Here is a 26,527-nt window from a genome sequence, read left to right as displayed (position 1 = left end):
TCTTACGTAAGATATATAAGTTTACACACATGTATATGTAAATATATATTCATATATTTTTTAAGGACAAAGACATAAACTAAATTCTCAAAAGTCATTTTAATATTGCTATGTCCTACTCTTTAAAACAGGGTGTGTTCAGAGGTATATAAAGCCATCTACTTTGAAAGTGGAAGAAAGTGTCTATTATTTATGTTTTATTATAAAGACAAAAATTAAATTGAACTATTCTAGTATTTAGTAGGTCTATATAATATTTACAAACATATTTGTATCAAGATGCATTCTTGACAAATTTTAGTTACGAGGATTTTATCTTCAGACCACTGTGTTGTAGTAGTGTCAGTATTGCTGTAATGTAATACTGTGTAACTTTTTATAGCAGAATATACTTTGGATACATTTTTTACTAATAATTATGATAGTATAGTGTCATATAAAAATCAGATATTCATGGAGTACAATTAGTGTGGGGACAGTCATCTGACATGACATGTAGAACCGTTGTTCTCATTTCAGTTTCAGTGCTAATTAGGTGAGCTAATGAAAGTCTTTTAATCTCTCTAGGCCCTAATTACCTTATATATAAAGTAAATGATTAAAAGTATTTATCATTATGGACCCTTTGTGGCTCAAAATCTATGCCATTCTTAAATACATCAAGATTATATATACATAGATAATGAGATTATACTATTTTATGATAGATTATAAAATATTAAATTTAATTAAAAATATGTCTCAAGCATTCTTCCTGCTATTTGTAAATTCACAGAAAATTGTGTAACCATTTGTAATTTTGAAATTATTTTAATATAATAACTCAGTAGTTCAACAAATATATCTATCTGATCTTTTAAGTTAATTTACCTAGGACTTGACACGAAGAATTAAAGGGATTTTAAAATAGTACATTTTTATTATTAATCTTTATACCTGCTGTGCTTTGCGTTTGCTGTATCTGTGACATAGATTTGCCCATTGTGCATCTATTATGACCATTATACTACTAAAATCAGAAGATAGTTGAATATTGATAATTCTACTTTTCTTACCCCATCGAATCTTTAGCTGTATATCATGTTTCATATCATAATCTATCATTTTCTGGACTTGAAGTCAATTATCAATGTGTTTCTTATTTTTTTCCTCCTAATTATTTGTATTACAAATGACTGACCTTTACATTAAAAGTGATATTAGAAAATGAGAATGAACACTGAAAATATGTTGTTATTGTAACATTTTAGGATTATACAATACAGATTTTAGAGGTTTCAGATTAGTAACACATTGGTCTCATAGTGTGGATTCACAAAAAATATTTAATTTATTCTGTAACTAATTATATCCATATGTGTAAAATACATCATTGTCAATTTTTATTCAACCAACAGAAATTTATTGAAACTCTAGATTCATGGAAAATACATTTGTATGTTGAGATTTAATAGGACAGAGCAGCATATAGGTAACAATTAAACTTGCTTGACTAAGGGTGATGTGAGCCTGCACATGCCCGTGAGCACACACACAGAATGTCTGGTGACTTAGAGACAGCAACAGTGTGCTTGGGCTTCCCTAGATCTTTTTTCTTTCATTTATATTCAAGCATAACCAAGTCATACCACTTGGCTATTTTTTTGTTGAATAATTGAGACTATAAATGAAAATTGGCCCTTGGGGTAAAACCGGTTTCCTTATTGATCATTTTAACAAGAATACTATGCAATTACATTTCCAAATGAGTAGGCTGACATTAACAATACAGCTGAAGAATAATTGCTCTTGGGTCATTTCAAAAGTACTGGAAGTGACTCTGGTTTTTCATTGTGCCCAATTATGAAGAACTATTACAAGACTTGCTCTGATTAATAGAGTGAGATTATGTGGTGAAACAGGTGCCATGGAAATGGAGTATTTGGGAAAAGCCAGAACTACATAAAATCTGGAATAGACTGTAACACTAAAAGAATTTAAATATGCATCTAATCGATACCATTATTTACAAACAAAATTGTGCTAAGTTATCAGATATCAATTGTGAAGAACATAAACCAGTAAGAATTCTAGTACAGCATTATTTTTTATTGTCCACATTTTATAGTCACAAATTATTTTTCAAACACATATTTGCTTATCAATCATTAGTTATAAAAATTGTATAAGTAAAAAAAGTTAAATACAAAAAACTGTTTTCAAGTATCTTTCAGTTCTCAAGTGGAAAAGATAGTTCAGTTTTAATTTCTTTCTGTTACTAATAATATGAACTTTATTCATTCCCAGAATCCTAAAATTCAATATTCTTCTTTAAAAACATAGAGAAAAGTACCATGAAATTGTAAACATCTGTGTACCACTTGCATAAAATTATCACAATTATAATTGTCTACTTATTAATATATTTCTATTATATTAGATTTTTGCAGCATTCTAAATCATTCCTCTGCATTAGTGAAAGTACTTTAGACATATTTTCACATAAAGGTGCCCTTCTTTCTACATTGTTTGGAATGATTAGGGGTAATTCACATGTGATGACTGATAACCAAATACTGTTTTGTGCTTCCCCTGCCCCCACTTCCTGCTGTTAGCTGTCAGCTGCGGTCACCCTGGCAGTCCAATTTATGGAAGAACAAGTGGGAACGGATTCAACTTTAATGATGTGGTAACATTCTCCTGCAATGTTGGGTATCTTATGCAAGGGCCCACCAAGGCCCAGTGCCAGGCCAACAGACAGTGGAGCCACCCCCCACCCATGTGCAAAGGTACGAGCCTCACACTCCTCCAGCTCAGTCATGGTAGCGATGTGTCTGTGGAAACATAGATGACCGCATTTGAAACAGTTTGGGCAGAACAGTGGGAAGTCTTCAGCTAATAAAACAAAAAGATTTAATATTGATGTCATCTCGTTAGCAATGCTTTTAATTTTTCTCATTTTTAACTTGTTTTTTTTTTAAAGTTAACACCAGCAGGCTTTATATTAACCGTTTGTATTTATTTTTTTGTTCCTATTTTATGTCTGCATATGAAATATCATTAAGATCATACCCTGCCTCGGCTGGTTGGAGTGTCAACCCGTAACCTACAGGTTGTGGGTTCAATTCCCAGTCAGGTCACCTACCTAGGTTGTGGGTTCAGTCCCTGGTCCAGGTGCATACAGGAGACAACCAACCAACACTTCTCTCTTGCATCAGTGTTTCTCTTTCTCCTTCCCTTTCTCCTGTCCTCTTTTTCTCTCTCTAAAAAGAAATGAAGAAAAGTCCTCATGTGAGGGTTGAAAAAAGTGTCATTAAGACTGTTTGCTCCATATTTAATGAAACTCAACTTTAGCATTTATTTTCTCTATAAGTGGAGGAAAGAAAGGGAAGGGTCAAGTCAAGGAACATGTATAAAGGAGTCATGCACAAAGACAACAGGGAGGGGGAGGATTGAATGTAGGAGTGGGGAGGGCAAGGGAAGGCAGGGGGTGGGGAGGGCAGGGGAGAGTATGGGAAGGGAATGAGGACATCTGTAATTGAACAACAATAAAAAATTTTTAAATATATGTTTTGGGTAAGTATGTTTGAGGCCTGAATTACCATGACCCCTACATGGGGAGTTTGTTGTTTTCTGCATAGAAACAAATTAAAGATTTTTTTCGGTGTTTTTCCATGTTATAAAGTATGGTATACTTCATATGTGATAAAACACAATCATAAACTTTACATTTTATATGGTTTAACTATAGTTTAAAATGAATCAGTTTCAAAATCTGTAATAAGTATAATGCTTATGGAGTTGCTATTGTTCAAAAATTTTTTGCAAAAATTGTTTTCTTTTTTCTATATTTCAACCACACACATTTTATTGCTTGATTTAATTTACCTTTGAAACAAATTTCTAAATTTCTTATAGAAATCTACATACATATATGTATGTTATTTCAAACACACTTTTAAAATTTGTCATTTGTTTAGTGGTGAACTGTTCTGACCCCGGAATTCCAGCCAATTCCAAAAGAGAAAGTAAAATAGAACATGGGAATTTCACCTATGGTACTGTTGTGTTCTATGACTGCAATCCTGGATATTTTTTATTTGGATCTTCAGTTCTGATATGTCAGCCAAATGGACAGTGGGACAAACCACTACCAGAATGTATCAGTAAGTAGATAATGTGAATTCTTCCTTGAGAAAATGCCACGTAAGTAACATGGATGTTTGTTGTCTTATATCTAGAGCTAATCAGAAGGATTTTGTTTTTAAATATTACTTTAATTTGACTTTTTATTTTGTTTCATTTTGAAACTACACTTTCCTATACTCTACTAATTCAATGCTTACATGTCATTCTTATTAATATTAATGTGCCTTATATCTCTCTATCATTCTTTGACTTTGAAATTTGAAAGAGCAGACAGATTATGAAAAGCAGACATCTTTCATATTCTATATTATCATCCCCTGAGGGCAATTATTTGGATCGTCTTCTGTACTGCTATTTCAGATTTCGTTTAAGGCAATATTAGTCTTCATGTAAACAGCCACTAGGGCTTCAGAATACTTGAGGATTTAAACAAAGGTGTTGCTTAAAACTAATTGATCATAAATATTTATCATTTTCCAATACATACACATATGAATATAGGTGTGTTGATATATATCATCTTTCAAGTCAGTGAACATTTGGGGAATGTATTTAGTTAAATTTATGTTGGAGTTGTAGAATATAAATTTGATAACTAATAGCAGATATACATGTAATTGATATGTGTGTTGAGAAAATAGAAATGAATAAAAATTATGTGAAGAATAGGAAAGTGAACATGAATTCTAGGAATTCAGTAAGTTGATAGGTTGTAGCTATTTCAAAAATAGCCACATTTCTCAAAGAGTTGGAGAATCTTGGACATGATAGAAAAAATAACTTTACAGATTGAAGGGGTAGTATGTCAAAAAATTATTGTGTAATTTTTGATTATGCATAATTTTAAATTATAAAATTATTTTTATGATCATGTTTTATTTAGAGGCACTTCACATTTATGTGGTAGGATTTTTTGAAAATTTTGTAATATTATTCATGCATTAAATTAAAATTTTATGCAATGTCTATTAAATTTCAGATTCTATGAAAATCATTAAGTCAGTTGTTTATGGCTTCCTTAAAATGTATTTCACTTTCTTGCTGTACACTGGTCCAGTAGTTTGACTAATTTAGTTACTTGCCCTTATGTGGCTATAACATTAAAATGAAAGTATTTTCTAGGACATGTAAACATGAACTTTAGATTTTTGTACCTCTCATATACTTTTTTACCTTTCTTTATTTCATATAGCACTCCTTGTATTGTGCTAAGATCTCAATGGACTTATTAATTTTATGTCCTCTTATGTGCTATTTAATACTCCGCACTCTTATTGTGCTCAATATTTTTTCAAGTTACATTTAAAAGCAGGCACACAGTAAGTTCCTCAGCTACCTCTAGGTCATCAAGAAAATTCTACAACATATTAGCATCTGCTTCTGCTGTGCCAGCAGTGTTTGGGTTAGCAAGCCACTGATTATTCTCTTTGTACAGCATAATTTATTTATTAATGACTAGGAATATAATTATTCTAAACTACTTATTAGATAACATGGCACAGATACATCCTTACCCCTTTTATTTTACCCTCAAAGTCCTTCCCTTTTGATTTCTATGTGGGCTCATTTTGAATTCCATTGGCATCTTATATCCTTGTTTAGCCAATCCACATATACTCTTCTCCCCAACTTGCACACCCTTGTCTGGGCACATATGTACTTCAAACCCATGCACATATGCGTATGAACACACACTCACCACCACCATACATGCAGACTTACACTCACTCAATCATTTATGCTCACTTACAGACTTCCTTTAAAATTCATGCTCGGGGTAAGTGGGATAACAGAATTGCTCCCATAGCTGCAACTTCCACTTTATTTTTTAAAGAGTCAGGTTTCACCGGGATGTATGATTTCTTGAGGTTGGATGTATCTGAACAGATAATTTACTTTTGATTTATTTTGTAGAAAGTTGGTACAGGTTGTTCGATAGGAGATATAAAAAAATTTTATATTCAATAATTATGTATTGTAGTGATTGACTGTGGACACCCTGGAGTTCCTCCTAATGCAGTCCTGTCTGGTGAGAAGTACACCTTTGGGTCCACTGTGCACTATTCCTGCACAGGAAAGCGTGTCCTTCTAGGCCATTCATCAAGGACTTGCCAATTAAATGGCCACTGGAGTGGATCACAGCCTCATTGTTCAGGTACCACTTGGAAAATTGGACAGTGTCTGTTGGAAATTACATTATTAGTATTATTATTAGAAATGTATGCACAAAAGAAATAAAATACTTGTTTTTTTAAACAAATATTTTTTAAACAAAAAAGAATCTGAGAGAGGCTGTAATATTATTTATACATTTATTGGAATACTTCTTAAAGCAATATAAATTCAGAGCATATATTAGTACTAATGTTGCAGATGGTAAATTACAGATAATATGTTTTGTACTGTATTGTGGCTAATGTTAAGAAATAAGTGGTTTTAGAGTGCTACTCTGTAAAGTACTTATGTTCATTAAAATGGTGTTACCAAATACAATTTTTCCCAGAGGGCAATGTTGTTTTGGTGATATTCTGTTAGAATTCGTGTCTATCACACTTTCTAAACAATTGGTTGCTTAATAGTATACATTAAAATAAAGGTTTAAATGTTTTAAATTAAACTAAGTTTTATGAAAGATATTTATGTTTTCTATCTTTCTTTGTTATTAATAGGCAACATATACCTTCTGAGTCTCTCTAACCCACACTGCTCTGTTATTAATAGTTTAGAATAAGTGAATATTAAGGCTATTTTTAAACAATATTTTTTTTTCGCAGAGTGAATGTATGATAAATCTTTTTTGATTCATTTAATGCTTTTCTTTAAAATGTCATTTAAGCCCTGGCTGGTGTGGATCAGTGGATTGAGTGCCAGCCTGTGAAGGAAAATGTCGCTGGTTCAATTCCCAGTCAGGGCACATGCCCTGGTTGCAGGCCAGGTCCCCAGTCTGGTGTGTTTAAGAGGCAACCAATCTATCAATGTATCTTTTGAACATCAATGTTTCTCTCCTTTTTCCCTCCCTTCCCCTCTCTAAAATAAATAAAATGTTAAAAAAATAAAATAAAGTGTCATTTAAGTATTAGATCTGTGACTTCTCCCTATTTGATACTACCTATTCTATTTGTTTTACCCAGTAACCAGATACAGGTGCTGCTTTTTCTGCCTGTGTTTTTATTTATATATTGTCCACTTATCTTTATAGATTTTACATCTATAGAGAGCATGGTAAAAACTTATGAGGAGTTGTTTTATATTGTCTTCCCTTTAGGAGTAAAAGTTGTTAAGTGGTTACTTATTTTATAATCTCCTTGTAACTAGTGGTTAATCTCTATGAAGTAGCTTTATAGGGCTTTAAAAACTGTCAGATAACTGCTTATGCATAAAATCCCATACATTTATACACATACATTCTGATGTATTGGGAAACTTTTATTGAATTACAAAAATAGAAATTGCACATAGATATTTACAAGTGATACACTTATCTTAAAATTTATATGGTTATTAATATTAAATCTCATGAAAATGAGAAAGTGTGAAGAATTCCAAATACACAGGGCATGTCAAAAAAGGTATGTAAATAGAGAGAAAGCGTTTTCAGTACTTATATACCATCTTTTCGGACTATAAAATGCATCACCACCACCACCACCCCCATTTTGAAGGAATAACGGTTGTTAACACTGCTGTTGAATTCTGTTTAAATTTACATTGGTGAAATATTATGTTATTTATGTTATTACATATTTTACCACATTTTTTGCTTTAAAAATTGTTTTCCCTATTTTCCTCCTCTAAAACCTAGGTGCATCTTATGGTCTGAAAAATATGGTATCGCCCTTTCTTTTCTTCTTTCTCTTTCTTAATACATACTAACACTATAGCAACTTTTATTTGAAATATTTAAGAAATGAGCCCTGACTGGTGTGGCTCGGTGGAATAAAATATTTAAGAAATGATAAAAGGACTAAGTAAATTCCTAACAGTAAAAAAGGTAAACACCTAGCCATGAACAAAATCCTAATTAGTAATTTAAGTCAGAGTTTTTAATCTTTGATTATTTACAGTTTATTTTTATATTTCAGGTATAAGAAGTACACAGTTCATTTACCAGGGGCAGTGATCATTGGTAGAGAAAATTGGGGCGTGAAATTTTAGTGTTCGGGGAATATTGTATTGTAACACTTACATTTTCCAGCACACTACTGATCTAATTTAACAACAACAAAATTCATTAATTAGAAAATGCAAAGAAGGAAACATGTAAATTACCAAATCCAGTTTTTTAACTTTAGTTTCGTAAACCCACTGTCATACAAGCCTATAGTACTGTCATTTATAAATTTTCCAATAACTTCATTATTAACCAACTGCTGGAAATACTAACAAAATGACCTTAATTAATAAGTCCAAATATCTCTGATAAGAAAAATAACACCACACTCTGAAACTATATTCTTTTTCATTTAGGCTTTTTCTTAAGGCTGGACTCAGATGGGAAAGATGAATTATGATTTTACCTGATCAACTTCACACTAAAAATAACATGCATAAAACCAATGCCTATAAGAATGTCAAACTAAATTATGATCCTAGTAAATGGTTATTGAAATAAGCTAACTTGCACTGTACTGAATTGCAGGTGATGCCACTGGTACCTGTGGGGATCCAGGTACCCCCGGTCATGGTTCCAGACAGGAAAGCAATTTCAGAACCCAAACTTCTGTACGTTTTGCTTGTGATGTTGGTTACATCCTTCATGGCTCAGAAGAAAGAACATGTTTAGCTAATGGCAGTTGGACTGGAAGGCAGCCAGAATGCAAAGGTAAGCTCGAATGGAAATGAATATGTTGAAATGGCTGGAATTTAATGTGTATTCAAATTCAAGTTGTTAGTACTAATGAAATTATTCCTACCAGTTCTTTGTTGCACCCAACCATGGAATAAAAGCAGCAGTATTTCAGTTTTACTGACAGCACTCTCTATATGATAAATATTAATTATAAAAATATCTCTCATGGGTCATTTACATACAAACATTGTTCACATCTTAGCAAACATCTGGATTGGAAAAGTTTAAAATGTTTGTTTAAAAGGTTTATTTTTTCCTCTTTATCACAGTGCTGTATTGTAGACACTATTGGGGGAAAATAGGTTCTTACATCAACATCATCTCAAGACTTGTTTTAGTTTGTAGGTTTGTAGAAATAAGAACATATACAAAGATGTCTAAATGTAAATGATATTTCTATTTATAGATTGCATTGCTTGTAACTAGAATTTTTTAAATTTTGGATATTTGGGTAAAATTGTTAATTGTTCTGAGTTCACGTATTTAAATATTTACAAGATCGGCTAGAAAATGAAATGTTGCTGGAAAATTATCTTTATAATTTCAATTGTTCTTTTTGAGATGATTTTAGTGCAAAAACTAAACTTGCAAACATATTTTTGAAAGTTATTCCATATTGTATCAAATGTGCTAGTTTTATAAATAGGAAATAATTCCCCAAAGGTTTTTTGACAGTTTTTTCACTGATTATATTTCAGAAACTTGTTGTGTTTAAAATTAGGATCTGTATTTTAGGAAAGATCGTAATCTCAAAGTAGCACATTTGGCAACCTTAATTCAGAGAATATTACAACTCAGTAGCTGTCGCAGGGAAAGGAGTGGATGGACAATGCTGTTGAGCAAGAAACAGTAAGACTTAACTATGAGCTTTATCACTCAGACTTTGCAAAGGTGGAGTCTCTATAATGTCAGACATTACTGGGTGATATCTAAGTAGGCCTTTGTTCATCTGAACTGCCGAAGAGTTTTAGATGAAATACCACCTGGTGCTGACTGATGTATTAGTACCTATTTTACAAAGAAAAAAGAACAAGGAGTTGTAGAAAATATAACAGAATTAATATTGTTGTCATAAATAGAGCTTATACGAATCATTTAGAAAAACAAATTCTAGTAGATGAATGCACAAAGGAAATGAACAAAAAAATGCAGAAAAACATTTCAGAGGCAAAGTATTTGCTGCTTTTCTTCACTGTGTCCACAGAGCTTTCAGCCCTCACTCTAGATAGGGGGTGCACTTACCATATTTTTCAGACTATAAGACACACATTTTTTCTACATTTTTTGCTTCAAAATTTTTCCCCCTGTTTTCCTCCTCTAAAACCGAGGTGCCTCTGGGGTCCACACCATAAGATGTACCTAGGTTTTAGAAGAGGAAAATAGGAAAAAAAAAAATTGAAACAAAAAACATGGTAAAAAAGTGCATCTTATAGTCTGAAAAATACAGTACCTCTTTTCTTAAGTTAATGTACTTGTATTTAATTCAAATAATACTGTGGATAAAAAAATGTGTATTAATGTGAAGGAATTAGAGACAAGAGGACAGAAGTATAAGTGTGATTTGTCTATATCTATAAATTTCTTCATTTTTATTGTTGAAAAAAATTGAACCCAGGTCTCTATTTCAAAATGCAAATCACTTGGCATTTTGTTAAATTTCTAACTTTACTTTATTGTTGATATGATTACATATGTCCCCGCTTGCCCCTCTTTTGCCCTCTCCCACCCAGCCCTTCCCCCCTTCCTTCTGGCCATAACCACACTGTTGTCCGTGTCTGTTGGTTATACATATATATTCTGTGGTTCATCCAAACAAGGATGATACTTTTCAAATCCATCTTGGATTTTTGTGTCAAGACTATGGATCGTGACACATAAATACATATGACCAGATTGTTATTTTAGGCAGATACTAATGAATACAGAAGAGGATAATTACTCTGAACAACAGATGTAAACATTTTTAATATATCACAGGTTCCCCTGAAAATACTATGCACAGTTTGATCTTGTTGCAATTGTATAAATTGTATTAGTCCCCTGTCTCTAACACATACATACAGAAACATGCAGCACCACTGTAAAGGGCAGGCAAAATCAAATATTTATGATGCAGTAAGTGATATAGATGGTATTATATTTTCAGAAAGTATAATTTTAGATTATATTTATGAAGATAATAAAGCTTTAAATTCTTATATTACAACAAAATTTAGTATCATGTTGGACATGGGCTTCCTTTTAGGATATGTTTTAAAAGTCACTATGGTGTTAATGGCAAATAGTTAAACGTAGTAGAGTGTGAATCACACACGGCATTGTGTTTGTGACTTCTGTTTACAATATGTTGAAAATTTAATGAAAGCCGTTTCAGAATTTATATACTTACATAAATAAAAATATACATGGATACTTAAAGTATTTAAATTGCTTATTTTATATCTGTCCTCTTAGAAGTTTAATTATAATAAATCTCTGTTGCATCTCATTATCACATATCTTTCCATTTTACATTAGTTGCTTTTTAGGCAGAGACTCTTATAGTTCCTTGAAAGATTTTGCGGTACCCAAAGGCAATACTTTTGAGTAATTACTTTATAAAGTTTTTACCATAGCTACTAACAAAAAACTTTGAAAAAGTTGTTGTTGTACAATTTGTATTCTAGTGATTAAAGTAATAAAATCAACATAAATTAATCTCGAATTTCATCCACTTGTAAAAGATAATTTAATGCTTATTTTAGAGGGTTTTATAGCTCCTCTGGATAATTTGAAACAAAACTTAAGTCATTAAGTTTTTGTGAGAGGATTTTTAATTATGTTATTTTTATACATACTCTTAACTTTTTTTTTTTTTGTAGCTGTACAGTGTGGTAACCCAGGAACAACAGCCAATGGAAGGGTTTTTCGGATTGATGGCACAACATTTTCCAGTTCGATCATTTACTCCTGCATGGAGGGCTATAGCCTTCTGGGGCCGTCGGTCAGACAGTGCACGGCCAACGGGACGTGGTCCGGGACCTTGCCCAACTGCACAAGTACGTTTCTCCTCGATGTCTGTCAGTGTTGCTAGTTACATGAGAAGTAGTTGAGTATATGCATGCATAGGTGCAATTTATAATTAATCAAACTGTACTAGGTTTTGACTATGTGTGTTGTCTTTCAGATTAAAAAATGATGGTGTTATGGGTAGGGTTTATACTAGTGACTTAAAGAATCAGTTAGCAAAGAGGGATCACAGAAAATCAGTGCTATTAATTGAAATTTAACAATATTTGAAGAATAGAGATATATTATGAGCTATAATCAAGGTTAATAAAAAGAATGCAATTTTTATTTTGCCCGTCTAACACATATCAATAGCTGAGTTGGATTTTTTAAAATTGTACTGATTATTCATGGCTTCTTGCATCTCCATCATTGGGAGTCCTGGTAGCTGATTTGCCCTTTTGATAGGCTCAAAAAAATATGGTATGTTAGAGAGTCTGTATTATAATAAAATTATTCACTTGAAGAAAATTTTTAAATGTATTTTAAATTCCTATGTATAAATTAATGCTTATGTATGGAATAAAATAGAATTTATATAAGTAACAATAATGTGTCTATTGGAAAACCATGGTTGCTTATTCATTTAGAAGAACATTGGTGGCATCGTGGAGATCATGGGATGTTTAGAAAGGAGGACTGTTTAAGCCGTGTTCCGAGACTCCAGGGGTCCTGAGAAGTCACTAAGCCTCCACAGTGAAAGAGACACTGGGGAGAGTAAAGGATGCCTTTTGTATTGCACTTTGGACGTGTTACATGTGTCTTTGCTATAGGGGCTTCAGTAAAAGTTGGTCAGTTTGCGAATAACAAAATAAATTGGATTTATGTAAAATTTGTAAATGAGGGATATGTTGTTTCCAGGGCCTAAAAAGGTGTTGGGCTTCTTAACAGGCAGGGTTAAGAGGCTAATATTTGCTCTTGACAGCTAGTAACACCTAGAAATTTAAGTGAGAATCCAGGCCTTGTACCATCTGCCTCCTTTTCTTTGAGATTATTTGTATATCCTGAATGAGTGGTTCAAATAAATCTACTCAGGGGAGGATGCCATTAGAGTATTGTCACATCATACCTGTGATTCTGGAGAAAATTGGTTGTAGTTAATATGTTGCCTGCACAATTGTGTGTGTTGACAGGGCTATTGAGATACTCCGTGTGTACAGTGTCTCTTGAAAGGTGAAGGCAGACTATAGCTAAGAGGCTGTTGAAATAAGCTCTGAATAGAACATAACGGACAAGTCAGTAATATAATAGCAAAACATTTTCTAGCTGTTGATCAGTCAGTGACAAGTAATATTTCTGGCCCCGTGTCAGCACCAAATGCTGCTGACACATCCAATCTCCTGGTAGTTCTTTACCTCACCTTACACAACATCCTCGCAGGCTGAGCAGTATTCTGCAGGACACTCAAGGAGTTCTTTCCCTATAGATCTCCAAAGATCTCTTTTTGTGTCCTCTTGGGGACTGTCTCAGTAACTCTGTCCACTTCATTCTCTCCTGACTCTCAGATACACCTTTCCAATTCAGGGAGTTGTTTGGGCTCTGTGTGGGGTCCTCCTCCCTGTGCTACAGCCTGGAAACTCCTAATGCAACAGGACAGAGACAGGACTGTTTCTGGACTCATCTCATTTGTTTCCTCTCACTCAAGGACCACTGTGCTTTGCTGCCTTTTGAAACTTTAAAAAAAAATTGTTGTTGTTTTTTTGTTTGTTTGTTTTATTTTAATACCGTGTCCTTTTGGAGGGGATTGTTTCAAATGGAGAGTGAAGTCTTATCTATTTCTCCATCCTGAAGATAGAAGTCCCCCTACTGACTGAAAATGTCTCAGTTTTGCAATTATTTGTTAATAATTAACAAATAGGCTGTACTATTTCACACTATAGCAACCCATGTGAGCCTTAATATTCTTACTGGTGCCATTTTAGTATAAGTTCAAATGATGCACATTTGACAAAAGCCTTTTCAGCACTATGCTTTTTCATATTCCTTCTGGCTAAAGTGGTTTCTCTATACCATGTCACTCTTCTAACAATTACCTGTAGGTTAACCTGTAAACTTTGTAGGGAATTGGTAACTAGGTCCGCTTGTCTCATTGCCATTCTAGGGTAGAGCACATCACGTGACACACGAGTGACTTAATAGTTGTTGACTGACTCAAATATCGCATATGAATTTTATTTTACCTATTAGCATACATAACTTATTATTTCACTCCACTTTAAAGTAGTTGCAGAAAGAGCTTATAAGTTTCTAGTAGATTGTATATTTTAAAATTATAGTTCATGGAAAGGCTGAAATAATGAGTGTATCTGAGTAAAAGAAATCTGAATAGCACATCCATTTTTTCACAATAAGAATAATGATTTTTTTCATCATGGATAAATACCTAAGTATTATATTTAAGATATTTTCCAATTTTTATAAAGATAAACAGGTAAGCATATCCCAATTCTTGGATTGAAAATTACATTAATGCATTAATTTTTTAAAATTTAATGGTCTTCATTTTTCCTTAGGAGTTGTAAGTCAAGTTAAAAATCACTCAACTCAAGAAAGATGAAGTACAAATAACATATCAAAAATATAAAGAAAGTCCCTTGTTTATGTCAGTTCTTCAAGGAGAAATATTGTGTCAAGGAAGGTATTTCAAGCATCAGCTTTTAAATGATGAATTGTTATTAAACTAAAAACTGAAAACGTGTTAACAGTTGACTTTATAGGTAAAAAAAAAGTTGCTAATTCCCTAGGAAGAACTCCCCAAACCAAAAGAAAACACAAAAATATACCCAGGTAGAGAACAAGGAGTAAAGTTTCAGTAGCAATTAAAATAAATTAAACTGCCCTGGCCACTGTGGCTTAGTTGTTTCACCCATCCTCCCATAAACCAAAAGGTCACAGATTTGATTCCTGGTCAGTGCACATGCCTAGATCTGGCTGGGGCATGTACAAGCAGGGACCGATGGGTGTTTGTTTCTCCATCAATGCTTCTTCTCTCCCTCGCTCCCTTACCCTCTCTCTAAAATCAAAACTATGTCCTTAAGTGAGGATCAAAAATAAAATAAAATAAAATAATAAAATAAAATAAAATAAGAATAGATTAAACTTCTGTAGTTAAAGAATCTAATATACTGAAAATGCTTGTATATGGTGATCAAATTGAGTTGGAATTGATATTTCAGATTCCTTCTCATTAATTTGCAGTGAAAGTTAATATAAATATTTGGTTGATAGAAGTTCTGTAATTTTGGAGCTGGAAGAGATTGTGTTACAGACTCACATGTGTAGGTAGGGAAACTGAGGCACCAAATCATTTAATTGACTCTGACACTGCTAAACATAAATGGATTGGGTTTGCCATTTAATTTTAGCATTTTCTATACATGCCAGAAAGGTTAAGTTCAAATAAAAAGAATTAAATAACTTTTGATTTAATTTAATTGCATTTGCTACACATTATTTTTTCTGGTATCTATGTGCAAGGACCTAAATATAATCTGAAACAAATTAATTATGAAAAAATTAAAGTGCCTGAACTAAATTTCCAAACAAAAACCCTGATAGCAATTTTTTGAAAACTTACTGAAACAATAACTTCCCTTTTAAAATTGAAATTGTAATCAATTTTACTCATAAAGACTAATATCTATCATAATAGTGTTTACCATTTGTTAAGATTTGTGCTATGTGCTATACATATATTCTTTCACTTATTTCTAATAATAAATCTATGAAGTATATATTATTATCTTTTCTACTTCACACTTGAAGAAATGGTATCTTATAAAGAAAACAGAACTTTCCCCTGGAAACACAGCTAGTTTATACAGGATCTAAAGTTTGAAACCCAAGTCTATTTGATTCAAAGTGCAATGTTCTCAAGTTCATTTCATTTTCTCCTTTTGTATTTTTCTCCATTTTGTTTTCTTGTTTTATCTACTATCATTGCTACAATAGTCAAGTGTATTTGACGTGATGTAAAATAGGACATTGTTTATTATGCACGTGGAACTATTTTGTTAAGTTATATAATCTATTTCTCTAAATTTTTCAATTTCTCTACATTACCAATTTAAGTACTACAATGCTGTATCATTTCTCATTGATCTGACCACTGGTAAAATTTGTTTTTGCCTAACAATCCTTTCTGCTTAAAACTGCAATATACTCTCTATATCCTTAGTAATTTTATTGCTTGTCTCAAGATAAAATATCCCACATACAGTACAAATATAGGTCCATAATACATCTGAAAATCTTACAAGAGATGAAATAGTTTAATATAATGACTCAAAGGAAATGAACCAAGTACTGTTGAATCACATATATAATTATTAACAAGAGGGATCAGCTAGAATTAGGACAGTATCAGTGGAAAGACAGGAAATCAGGAAGATTGATGGTGTAATAGATGGTTCAAAAGAGGGTGACTTGAATATTAAAGAATTAATAGAGACCTTTGCAGAAATTAATAAAGTCCTTGAAAGACAGCTAAATAAGTTACAGTTTACAATAGTGTGATGAAAATAAAATATAAATAAATTTAATTTGGAGTTTTCCACTTAAAAAAATAAAACCTTGCTTCCTTGAAGTATTTCTTCCGAGGCCAGTTGTCCTTAGGCATGCTGTCCTTAGTGCCTCCTCCATAGTGAATACCAGAGAAGTGATCCAGTAATTTTATTTTTAACTTATATCAATATATATTTTTAATCTATAAATACAGTTAAAATGAAATAGAGACCTGTGGGGATATAATGCAATTGGACTACTTATAGCTTCAGTTAATAAAAAAATCATTTACACAAAACTTACTACCTTCGGGCACTCTGCCAGGAAATGAGAATAAAGAGTTCAGTACATAAGCCTTCTGGTCTCTAATATTTTATAGGCCGGTGTAGTAGCTTTGGGATTCCAAGGATTTTTGCCCTTTGAGAATTCCTCACTGAGGTGATTTGAAAATATACCTTTTATTAGCTTGAATGTCCAGTAGTAATGTGCATGCACATACCACAGCCATCTCACAAATGCACACACATGTTCTTCTATGTCCTTTAAAAACTCCAGTCCCATCATATGTTTAAATATGTCATCTGAGCCCTGGCTGGTATAGCTCAGTGGATTGAGTGTGGGCTGCAAACTAAAGGGTCCCCAGTTCGATTCCCAGTCAGGGCACATGCCTGGGTTGTGGGTCAGGTCCCCAGTGGAGACCATGTGAAAGGCAACCACACACTGATGTTTCTCCCCCCCTCTTTTTCCCTCCTTTCTCCTCTCTCTAAAAATAAATAGCTAAATTTTTTTAAATAAATAAATAAATGTGTCATCTGTGATTGTTTTCCCCATTTTATGAAACATTTTGAACTTTTGTGAAACATTTTCGGAAGATACATTATTTAACAACAACGGTCATTCCCCTCTGCTTCCCCTTCATAGCTCACCATAGTGGAGATGTTGGTAAAAGTATAACATTTTTCTCCCATAAATTCTACCTGCTAATATTTAACCAACTTCAGATTGTAAGTGAGTTGGGGAATTTCCCATTTAATTGATCCTTCTCTAAAATTAAGCCTCACAAATAAGAACACTCCCCTTCTCTTTACATCCATCCTTCTACAACTCCAAACAGGCCCTTATCAAGCTCATCACCCGTGCTGGAGTGTGAGTCTTCCTCCAGATATCCTCAAGGGTGGGTACAAGCATATATCTTGAGGTTAAGATCACACATTCAAATATTGTGCACACATTGGCAGAGGAATTTTAAATATTAAGAAACATTCACAGAACTAAACCAAACTGGAAAGGAAAGTATTTGCCATAATACTGGTACCTCATAACAGCAATTATAAAATTTATTGAAGTTCTTCTCTGTGATGTTCTTACTGAAAGAAAAGATTTAAAAACTAAGCACAGGTAAATTACTCATTCAAAAATACTATTTTGTTGTTATGGTTTTTCTGTTTTGTCAGCACAAGAACCACTCAGGGTATGTATAGGATAGGACCTTTTGCCATCTTAGAGGCTGAGCCACCTCTGGAACCTGGAGCACATAGTGCTCGTAGTGTTTGGAGAGAAAGATACAATCCGTACCAGGGAGGGGCTTGTCAGGTAGAGTAAGGGCTGGCTTTTAAGTCTAAAAGAAATACATCCACTTATTTCTTGGATTTTTTTAAAAATCTACTAGAACTTCTTCCAACATGACCAATGCCCTGCCTCCAGCAGGTCTCGTCATTTGGGTCAGGGACAGCATCCTTAATCAGACCCAGTCATAAATGAATCTAAGGCTCGTTGTTCCAAAGGACCAGGACAGAAGTGGTCCTCACTGGACTTTGTTACCAACCCGAGAACTCTCGGAGTTTTTTGTCTGTTAGTTGCTTTGTTTTTGTAGACCATAGGCCAGGGAGATGGGGCTAGTCTCACACAAGAGAAAGCTGGGAGCTATCCCAGCATGAAATGGGGTGAAGTGAGGCTAAAAAGTCATCTAAATCTCCTCAAGGAGAGAGCGCTGTGGCTAAATGCAGTGGTTCTTAAACAGGCAATTTTGCATCTCAGGGGACATTTGATAATGTCTGGGGTTATTTTTGGCTGTCACAGTGTAGGTGAGTGGAGTGTGCTAACAGTGTCTAGCAGGAAGAGGTCAATGCTGAACACCTTCCATGAGAAGAGTGGCCTCATGCAGTCAAGAATTAATTAGTCCCAACTGTCAATAGTGCCAAGGTTAAAATAAAGAAAATTTACCTCACTGAGATCTAAAAACAAAGTCAACAGTTGAATTGAGAGATCATGTAAAACCAAAAGCGCTGTCAGAGAAACAGTTGATCACCTTTCTGGAACTTCGTTTTGCTATAGTAGAATTTTATTCCAGGCTTGAAACCTGGCAAAGCAAGTGCATAAGGATGCCTGAGCAAGCAAGTGTATTGCTACATTGTCTCTAATAGGAAAACAATGGGTTTTCCTTTTCCTATTGGTCAAAACATCAGTCCACAGGGTGTTGGTTTCATGAATTGTATTGCATGTTTATCCATATAAGAGAGTATTATGTGATTAAAACGTTACATGGATCTATGTGTATTTACACGTAAAAATATCCACTAGATATTGAGTAAAAATAAATTATGTTTAAAAGTGTAGGTAGTATGATCCTATTTTATTTAAATATGCATATTTATAATGATCATTTAAGAAGATGTTTTGAAGTGCCATAGATTAAAATTATGACAGATATGTTTTATTTTTAGCATAGAGGTTATCTACTTCAGTTTATCATAAATGATACCAAATGAGCATCAGTTAAGTGATAGAAGCTAATGAGTAAACCTCCCATAAAAACAAATTCAAATCTTTAAAAGAACGTATGTGTTTTTGCAAATCCAAGCTATTTTGTCATTCCTTATATGCTCATTCACTAATTTATTCCTGAAACAAGTATTTACTTTGTATTTGTGATGTACTAGACTAGGCTCTGCGAATGCAGCAGTGTGGAAAGGAGATCAGCCCTCTTCATGGAGCTTATTGGTGTGTGTGTGTCTGTAAGTGTGCTTGTGTGTGTGTGTAAATGTTGTGTCCTTAGCGATTCTCATGACTTTTGAAAAGATTTTCTTGCAATAAACCAAGGCACTCCATCATCAGTACTGATGTCTGCGAATTTTAAGGTACAGCTCTAAGGAGCTACTCTTCTAAAGTTTCACGCAAAAAGACCAAAAGCCTCTTTCTGTTGTTGAAAACACGCTGGTGGTGAATGAATTGACTTGTGGAGCAGGTGCTGTTTAAAAAGACCGTTGCTATTGGAGACTGCCTCTTTCACTGGCCTTTGCTTCATTAGAGCCTTTGCTTCATTAGTCACCAAACACATCCTTCTGAAGCTGCTGTTGTCCGGTGCTCCATTCATGAGCTGCCATGCTAGGCAGAACTCTTTCTCAGCGTCTCTGCAAAATAACCCCCCTGTCCTCTCTCTGATAGACACATCTCAGCTCCTGTGCCTTTCCACCCTGTTAGATGTTCTTTCTCGCCAGGATTCTAATTCAGTCTGTAAGGCACTGCCCCCAAAATAACAATGGTGGGTGTTCTCTTTCATTTTCCTCTTCATAATTGGAATCTAGGTTAAAAATATAAAATAAGGTAACATAAAACAAAAATAAACTGAAGGCTTATACTCACTTTCAAAAATTTTTGAAACTGCAGAAAAAAAAGGCATAGTTTGGGGAAATGACAAGATTTGATTTCCTATCCCACTTGGTTGTATAATTTAAAAATCTTTTCTTCATCAATAATTAAAAGAACAAAAATAATTTTATGTGCAGAAAGTCTTATTAGGAGTCCTATAGAAACACTTAAAGAGTGTGATTTCAGCAAACCTTCCCCCAGAGCTTTGAGGATTAGCAGGTGGAGTCTGTGAACATCATTCTTAATGTATTTGCTATTATTCATGGTCCTAAAACTTCTTAGGGTCAATAGATTAGAATAATATGAAAGAAATGTTGAGATCATAATTCCTAATGTTAAGTTAATAAGTACAAGACTTAATATCTAATATCTACTTTTAGTCTTTAACCCTCATACCTTCAAATTAGGAAGGTGTTACTTGAATTCCTTCCTATGTATGTAGGTACCTAGGAAGAATTACCTAAAAATAAGAATCAGTAAATATAACCCAGATCCACCTGGTGTAGTTATTATCCCTTTTATGAGCAAAAAGATTCAAGAAGCAAAAAAAAAAAAGTAAAAGACAAGCATACCACTGTTTTTTTTTATATCCAGAAAAGAAAAAGTATACCCTGTCTTTCTCTTTTTTCTCTTAGCAGCAAGAAAATTTTCAGGCTATCCATTGCCCAAATCATGTTTAAATCATGTGCTCAAAACAGCAAGTGCTTTCGTAGCTTATGTATAATCTGTTATGACTTATTCTTAAATGTCATATTAGGATTTTTTTAATCTTCTATGCTGTTTTAAGTCTTTTTGAAAGCTTTTGGGTGGCATCGTAAGTGATGATATAAGTAATCAAAGCATGCGTTATGGACAAGTGCTGCTGGTAGAACTTCAAAGGGCTCTGTGCTTAGGATTTAATGCTTTGTGATTACTATCTCAAAAGACTCAATCACTTTACCTTTGAATGTGTGTTTTATAACTGAAGTCCCCTGGCACAGTGGAGCATGTGATGAGGGTTTGGAGCCTCAGCTCACGTGCCTCCCCATCTTTGTAGAATGCAATGGGCTGTAGGCCTTTTGTTCCCCACCACCTGGCCCCCCTGTGCCCGCTTGGCCTCCCTGTTCACACCGCACCCCTGCTTAGGGGCCACTGATGCTCACTGCTCAGATGCTCCATCCTGTCCTCAGCTGAGGAAGGCTCATGTTACATCTCCATTCTCCATCCTGTTTGAAGGGCTGGCTGCCTTTTGCAAGCAAAGGGCAGTCAGAGTTTGGTGTATTCATGCAGAATTGGTGCAGACTATCTCTGTCCTGGGCCCACCATGCCATGGCATATTTAGCAGCACTTGACAGAAGCCTTGATGGAAGCTCTTCACTTGCACCTAATCCAGGGAGCAAGCTCATTCCAGAGTAAAGATTATTCTTTTTTTCTGGGTTGTTCTTTCACTTAGGTTGGCAATGAGTTGTTGGAAATGGGAAATTGATCTCTCTGTCTCTAGCTGTGTGTAGCATTTTTATTTTTTTACTGAGCCTCACAAATTAGGTATCCCACCCTGTACATGATAAATTCACAATTTAGAGTTTATTCATGCTGTTATCTATTCAATAAAAATTAGTTTTGCACCTAGCATTGTTTTAATTAAAAACTATTATAATATCCAGTTGAGTAACACCATGCAGAAAATATTTTCTCAGTCCAACAAGCCTGATTCATTAGAAACTTCAATAGCCATACATAAACATACAGATTTAAATATGCTAGAATCTTGATTCCATGGATGGCTTACTCATGATCACCTGATGCATGTTAAAACAGGCTACCGTGTCAGAGTTCCCTACCATATAATGGCATAATAACCTAGCCTTTGCAAGATGTAAATGACAATTGCTGAACTATATGTATAGAATCCATAATAAACATACTTGGTCATTGTCAAGAATTTCTAGTGTGTGGTTTAAATATGCTTGTCTTTTATGATTAAAGAGAAATGTAATGACTAATTTTCCCTACTTACATATTAAGTATGCCATATGCTTGGTTTCCTCTCTATTAAATATATACCGCATTAACCATCTGCTTCTATATTTCAATATTGATAGTCATCAGTTGTGGAGACCCAGGTATACCTGCCAACGGACTGAGATATGGAGATGATTATGTAGTTGGACAAAATGTCTCGTACATGTGCCAGCCAGGCTACACCATGGAACTCAATGGCTCCAGAATCAGGACTTGCACAACTAATGGCACATGGAGTGGAGTGATGCCAAGCTGCAGAGGTACCAGGACTTTTTCATTACTTATAAGTGATGAGGACCACAGATGTCCATTTTTAGTGTGCAGCTTTAAAGTAAATTTAAATGGTGTCTTGTGGATTGCTTCACTTTTTTGAAACTGAAAAAATGATTGCTTTAGTTTTTATTTTTGAACCATATATAAGATAATGATATATAGGATTCAAAAATATTTTATCTTATGGTGTGTAGGGACAGTGAACTTTAATGTAACAAAACCAACAAAAATATCATGTACTCTGACATGTGAACACTACTATCATTTACATTGACTGGTGAATAGTTAATGGTGAATATAACCTTCATGATTTAGAATAGCAATTCAACCTATTTCATCTCATGACATGCATAAACTAATTACTAAACTTCTGTGACACACCAAAAATTTATATTTTTTGCCAATCTGACAAACAAAGGTATAATTTTGACTTGCAAAAAAAATAGTAGTAAATAACTACTTTTTTGCTCTCAAGTGACTTTAAAATATCAGGTGCCTATACTTGTATATAAGAATTTCTGGTACCAAGAATTAATCAATCAGATACAACCTTATTATGCAACATAACCAATAAGATGTAACTCTATTACATGACCTATGTATTTATGCTTCAAGACAAGGTATTCACACTGGTCAGCTATTGTTGTGTTGGCAGTGTTTTTTTTTTTAATTTGACAATCTGAGGGAAAAGAGGTCAGTGCCCCTGAGTAGTCAGTTATTGCATGTTTTAAAATTTTTCACAGCATGCCAGTTGAAAATCACTGTTAAAACTTTAATTTGGTGATTCATTTGGATCAAATAATACATGGATAGGGGGAAATTTTCTAGTAGTTTGAAAACAGTTAACCCGAAATACAAAACTGTAATTTTCCTTAAAGAAAAGGAGGATCTAAAATTAATCTTTTACGCAATATAGACATAGATTTGCTACCTTATGGTATTTATTTTTCAATTGGAAATATTTTCATACTTTTGGTCAGGTTTTCCGATTGATTGCTTGTGGAATAACGTAATTGTAATGTCATGTAACTTGTATCTTATAATAATACTATTGATCTTTTAAACGAATTTAGATTTCCCATTGAGGTGTCTCTCTCCATACATTGATAAGTTTGTATCTCCCTGGCATCTAACAAAGAATCTAACACAAAAAACTCGGATGTGTGTTGTTCTTATTGATGTCACCGTTTGGGAATCAGATCACTGGAACTAGGACATGAAGACGTGTGAATAGACACTTTATGTTTTAGAAGTTATTTCACATACAAGTAATTGATCCTGATAATGACAATGTTAAACAAGTCCAAAAATTATTCAGATATGTTGCTAGTCATATAATCACTCCTCATTTTTAGATTCTCGTAGCTGGTACCTTTCTTTTTCCCCTCTTCTCTGTCACCTGAGCCAACCTATCTCTGTTTGAGGACAACTCAAAATAATTTTTAAAATGAATGTTTAAAAATCTAATAATGCATTAAAATATTCTACATTAAATTTTAACCTATGAACCTAAGTGAATAATAGAAACAATTTAGATATTTTAATGGGATAACATGATTTGGGTTTTCGAAAATATCATATAATTACTACCTCATTCCTTACGACAATGCTGACACACACTATATATAGCTAAACAACCCAGCTCTTTATTCTGTCTAAATGTCATTGGAAAAGAGTATAAAACCAGTAATTTATCCGTTACAGTACTGGATGAAGATGACCCTCTGTGTGCCTCCCCTGAGATGTCAGGCAGTTTGTTGTTTTGTAAGACAATCTCTGACCTTCATTGGCCAAATGCTGCCGGGGAGTAGCTGTGTTCTAGAGGGACTAATTCCAGGAAGCTTTCAGGAATATGACCAGGAGAATAAAACATCACACACCGTATTGTCCTCTAAAAGGTTAAAATAGCACAAATGCTTCTCCTATTGGTATTTGTTTATTTTTTTTACACCCAGGATATTTCAAAATCTGTGTCTAATCGCTTTTGATGTAATTGCAGCTGTTACCTGCCCAGCCCCTCCCCAAATCTCCAACGGCAGGTTGGAAGGAACAAATTTCGACTGGGGCTTCAGTATTAGCTACATCTGTTCTCCAGGCTATGAGCTGTCCTTTCCCGCTGTTTTGACCTGTGTAGGGAATGGTACCTGGAGTGGGGAAGTACCGCAGTGCTTACGTAAGTATAATCTCCATACTTAAAATTATATTTCCCCATTTCCACTCTCTTAGAACTATTTTACTTAGATTACAACTGTTACTTAACAATTTTTAACTTTGTTGGAATAAATATGAGCTTATTCCTTCCAAAGTGTAAAGGTTAATTTAAAAAGTCAGTATTTATTGATGTAGCTACTTTTCGTGTAATCCAACCATTATGTTTCTTCTGCTCTAACTCTAAAATTTAGACTAAATTGTTGTGTTTGCAAACTTTTCTTAATTTTCAAAACTATTCCTCAAAATAGAGAACCTCTGAGACTAGTCTGCCAGAAAATGATTCTTATTTAAGCCTGGAATATCACAGCTGAATGCTTTAATTTAACCCCAAATCTCTTTCTGCAATAAATTCATGTTACCTTTACGTGTTCACTGAAATCAAGTTCTTATAATGGCATTCAGTGTGAGAATGATTGTGACTAGACACCTAAAACTGCTAAGCGCAGAGATAAGAGATTATTATTTGTTAGAAAGGTTGCAAAAGTATTTGTATACTCTATATCCCAGCAAATATCATTTGAAGATGAACCTGTAAGATTACAAAACCAAAAAAAAGCCAGATTTCTGTTTTCTCTAAGTTATTTCAGCACGTGATGTGAGCGGTACGCATTCAGAGACAGGAATTGCTATCCTGTTCCTAGGCTTCTCCTTCCCAGCATGAGATAGGAGAGCACTCTCCCTGTCCCCATGGCCTTGAGGTGAGGCAGGGCGAACTAAGGGGCACAGCATCCTGCAGTCTCAGCTCATTCACAGGAGAAGCAGAACTGCCTGCCTGCAGCCTCATCCGGCCTTTTTCCATATTTCCCCTGACCTCGCGATGGCCTGCTATTCTCCCTCCATCCACTCTAACCCCGGCACCCAGGCTTCCTTGCCTGTCCCTGGGCATTCATTCAGCCTGGCTTTGGCATCAGTCCTTCGTGTATTCACTTTTTACTTCGCCTGGAAATTTCCTTTTATTGTTTGGGCTTTTTTATTCAGAGTATCTATTCTCAATGTTGTCTTCTCTCGTCATCATAATTAAAATTGTATATGTTGACCTATAACACTGCCCTTTTAGACTTTATTTTTTTCTCCTTTGTCATCTCCTGTCATCCCTTCTTTTTTTCTCCTTATAACACACTCTACATGTTCCTTACTGTGTTTATATGTATGATGCCCTGCACTCAGGTTGTGTCTCAGGTGTGTAGCACAGCGCTTGGCAGATATCAAAACTTAGAATGCTATAGTACCTAAGGCAGTTTGACATTGGTGCAGGGGTGGAAGGTAAAGCAATGTTACATTAGAGTACAGAATCATTCACGATACTTGGCATAATACAGAGCTAAGCAGTCAGGGAAAGAATGGACATTGCAGTTGATGAAACAAGGCACTCGGTTTACCAACACACACACAGACACATGGTCTCTCACGCCAAATAACCAATCAATGTGTATGGCTGCTTACACATAGACGGGGACAAGGAGGTATTACAGAAATGAGCTTATGGCAAAGTTTGTTTGCTATAAATGAAAAAATCTCAATCAAGAGCTTTCTTACATCTTTCTGACATCTTCTACAGAACAGTTTGGGGTTCCATCTTGGATTGAAAGCATTCTACCATGGGGACCACTCACTAATGAATGGCGTAAATCAGGCAGTCTGGGGTAAACCCCGATGCCCACATTGATTACTTCTGAAACAGGAATAAAGTCATCCTCTCTGTGCTTCATTTTTCCACCATCAAATGGTTTTCCCTAGCAGCCACAGGCAAACCTCACACTGACACATCTTTATAGTGCGGGATGCTGCCCATCCCTCCATTCAGCTCCTTTTGCATTTTCCTAGAATACAGTGTTATGCTGTAAATCCAATCTGATGGTCTCTAGG

At 34.3% G+C, this 26,527-nt stretch overlaps 1 protein-coding gene across 3 annotated transcripts in view; it reads left to right on the top strand.

The window, feature by feature from the left end:
• CSMD3 (CUB and Sushi multiple domains 3) overlaps positions 1 to 26,527 on the top strand; it is an 891,194-nt gene that overhangs the window by 832,093 nt on the left and 32,574 nt on the right. For all 3 annotated transcript variants that reach the window (XM_045861257.1, XM_045861256.1, XM_045861255.1), the window contains 7 exons: positions 2,595 to 2,768; positions 3,960 to 4,145; positions 6,110 to 6,283; positions 8,768 to 8,950; positions 11,839 to 12,015; positions 22,258 to 22,437; positions 24,450 to 24,623. In XM_045861257.1, the coding sequence (XP_045717213.1) occupies positions 2,595 to 2,768; positions 3,960 to 4,145; positions 6,110 to 6,283; positions 8,768 to 8,950; positions 11,839 to 12,015; positions 22,258 to 22,437; positions 24,450 to 24,623 (1,248 nt within the window). The remainder of the gene's footprint in view (positions 1 to 2,594; positions 2,769 to 3,959; positions 4,146 to 6,109; positions 6,284 to 8,767; positions 8,951 to 11,838; positions 12,016 to 22,257; positions 22,438 to 24,449; positions 24,624 to 26,527) is intronic.

The sequence above is a fragment of the Phyllostomus hastatus genome, unplaced genomic scaffold (assembly GCF_019186645.2).
Source record: "Phyllostomus hastatus isolate PE091 unplaced genomic scaffold, TTU_PhHast_1.1 phas_scaffold_21, whole genome shotgun sequence".
Lineage (NCBI taxonomy): Eukaryota > Metazoa > Chordata > Mammalia > Chiroptera > Phyllostomidae > Phyllostomus > Phyllostomus hastatus.
This window is presented reverse-complemented; position numbering and strand designations above follow the sequence as displayed.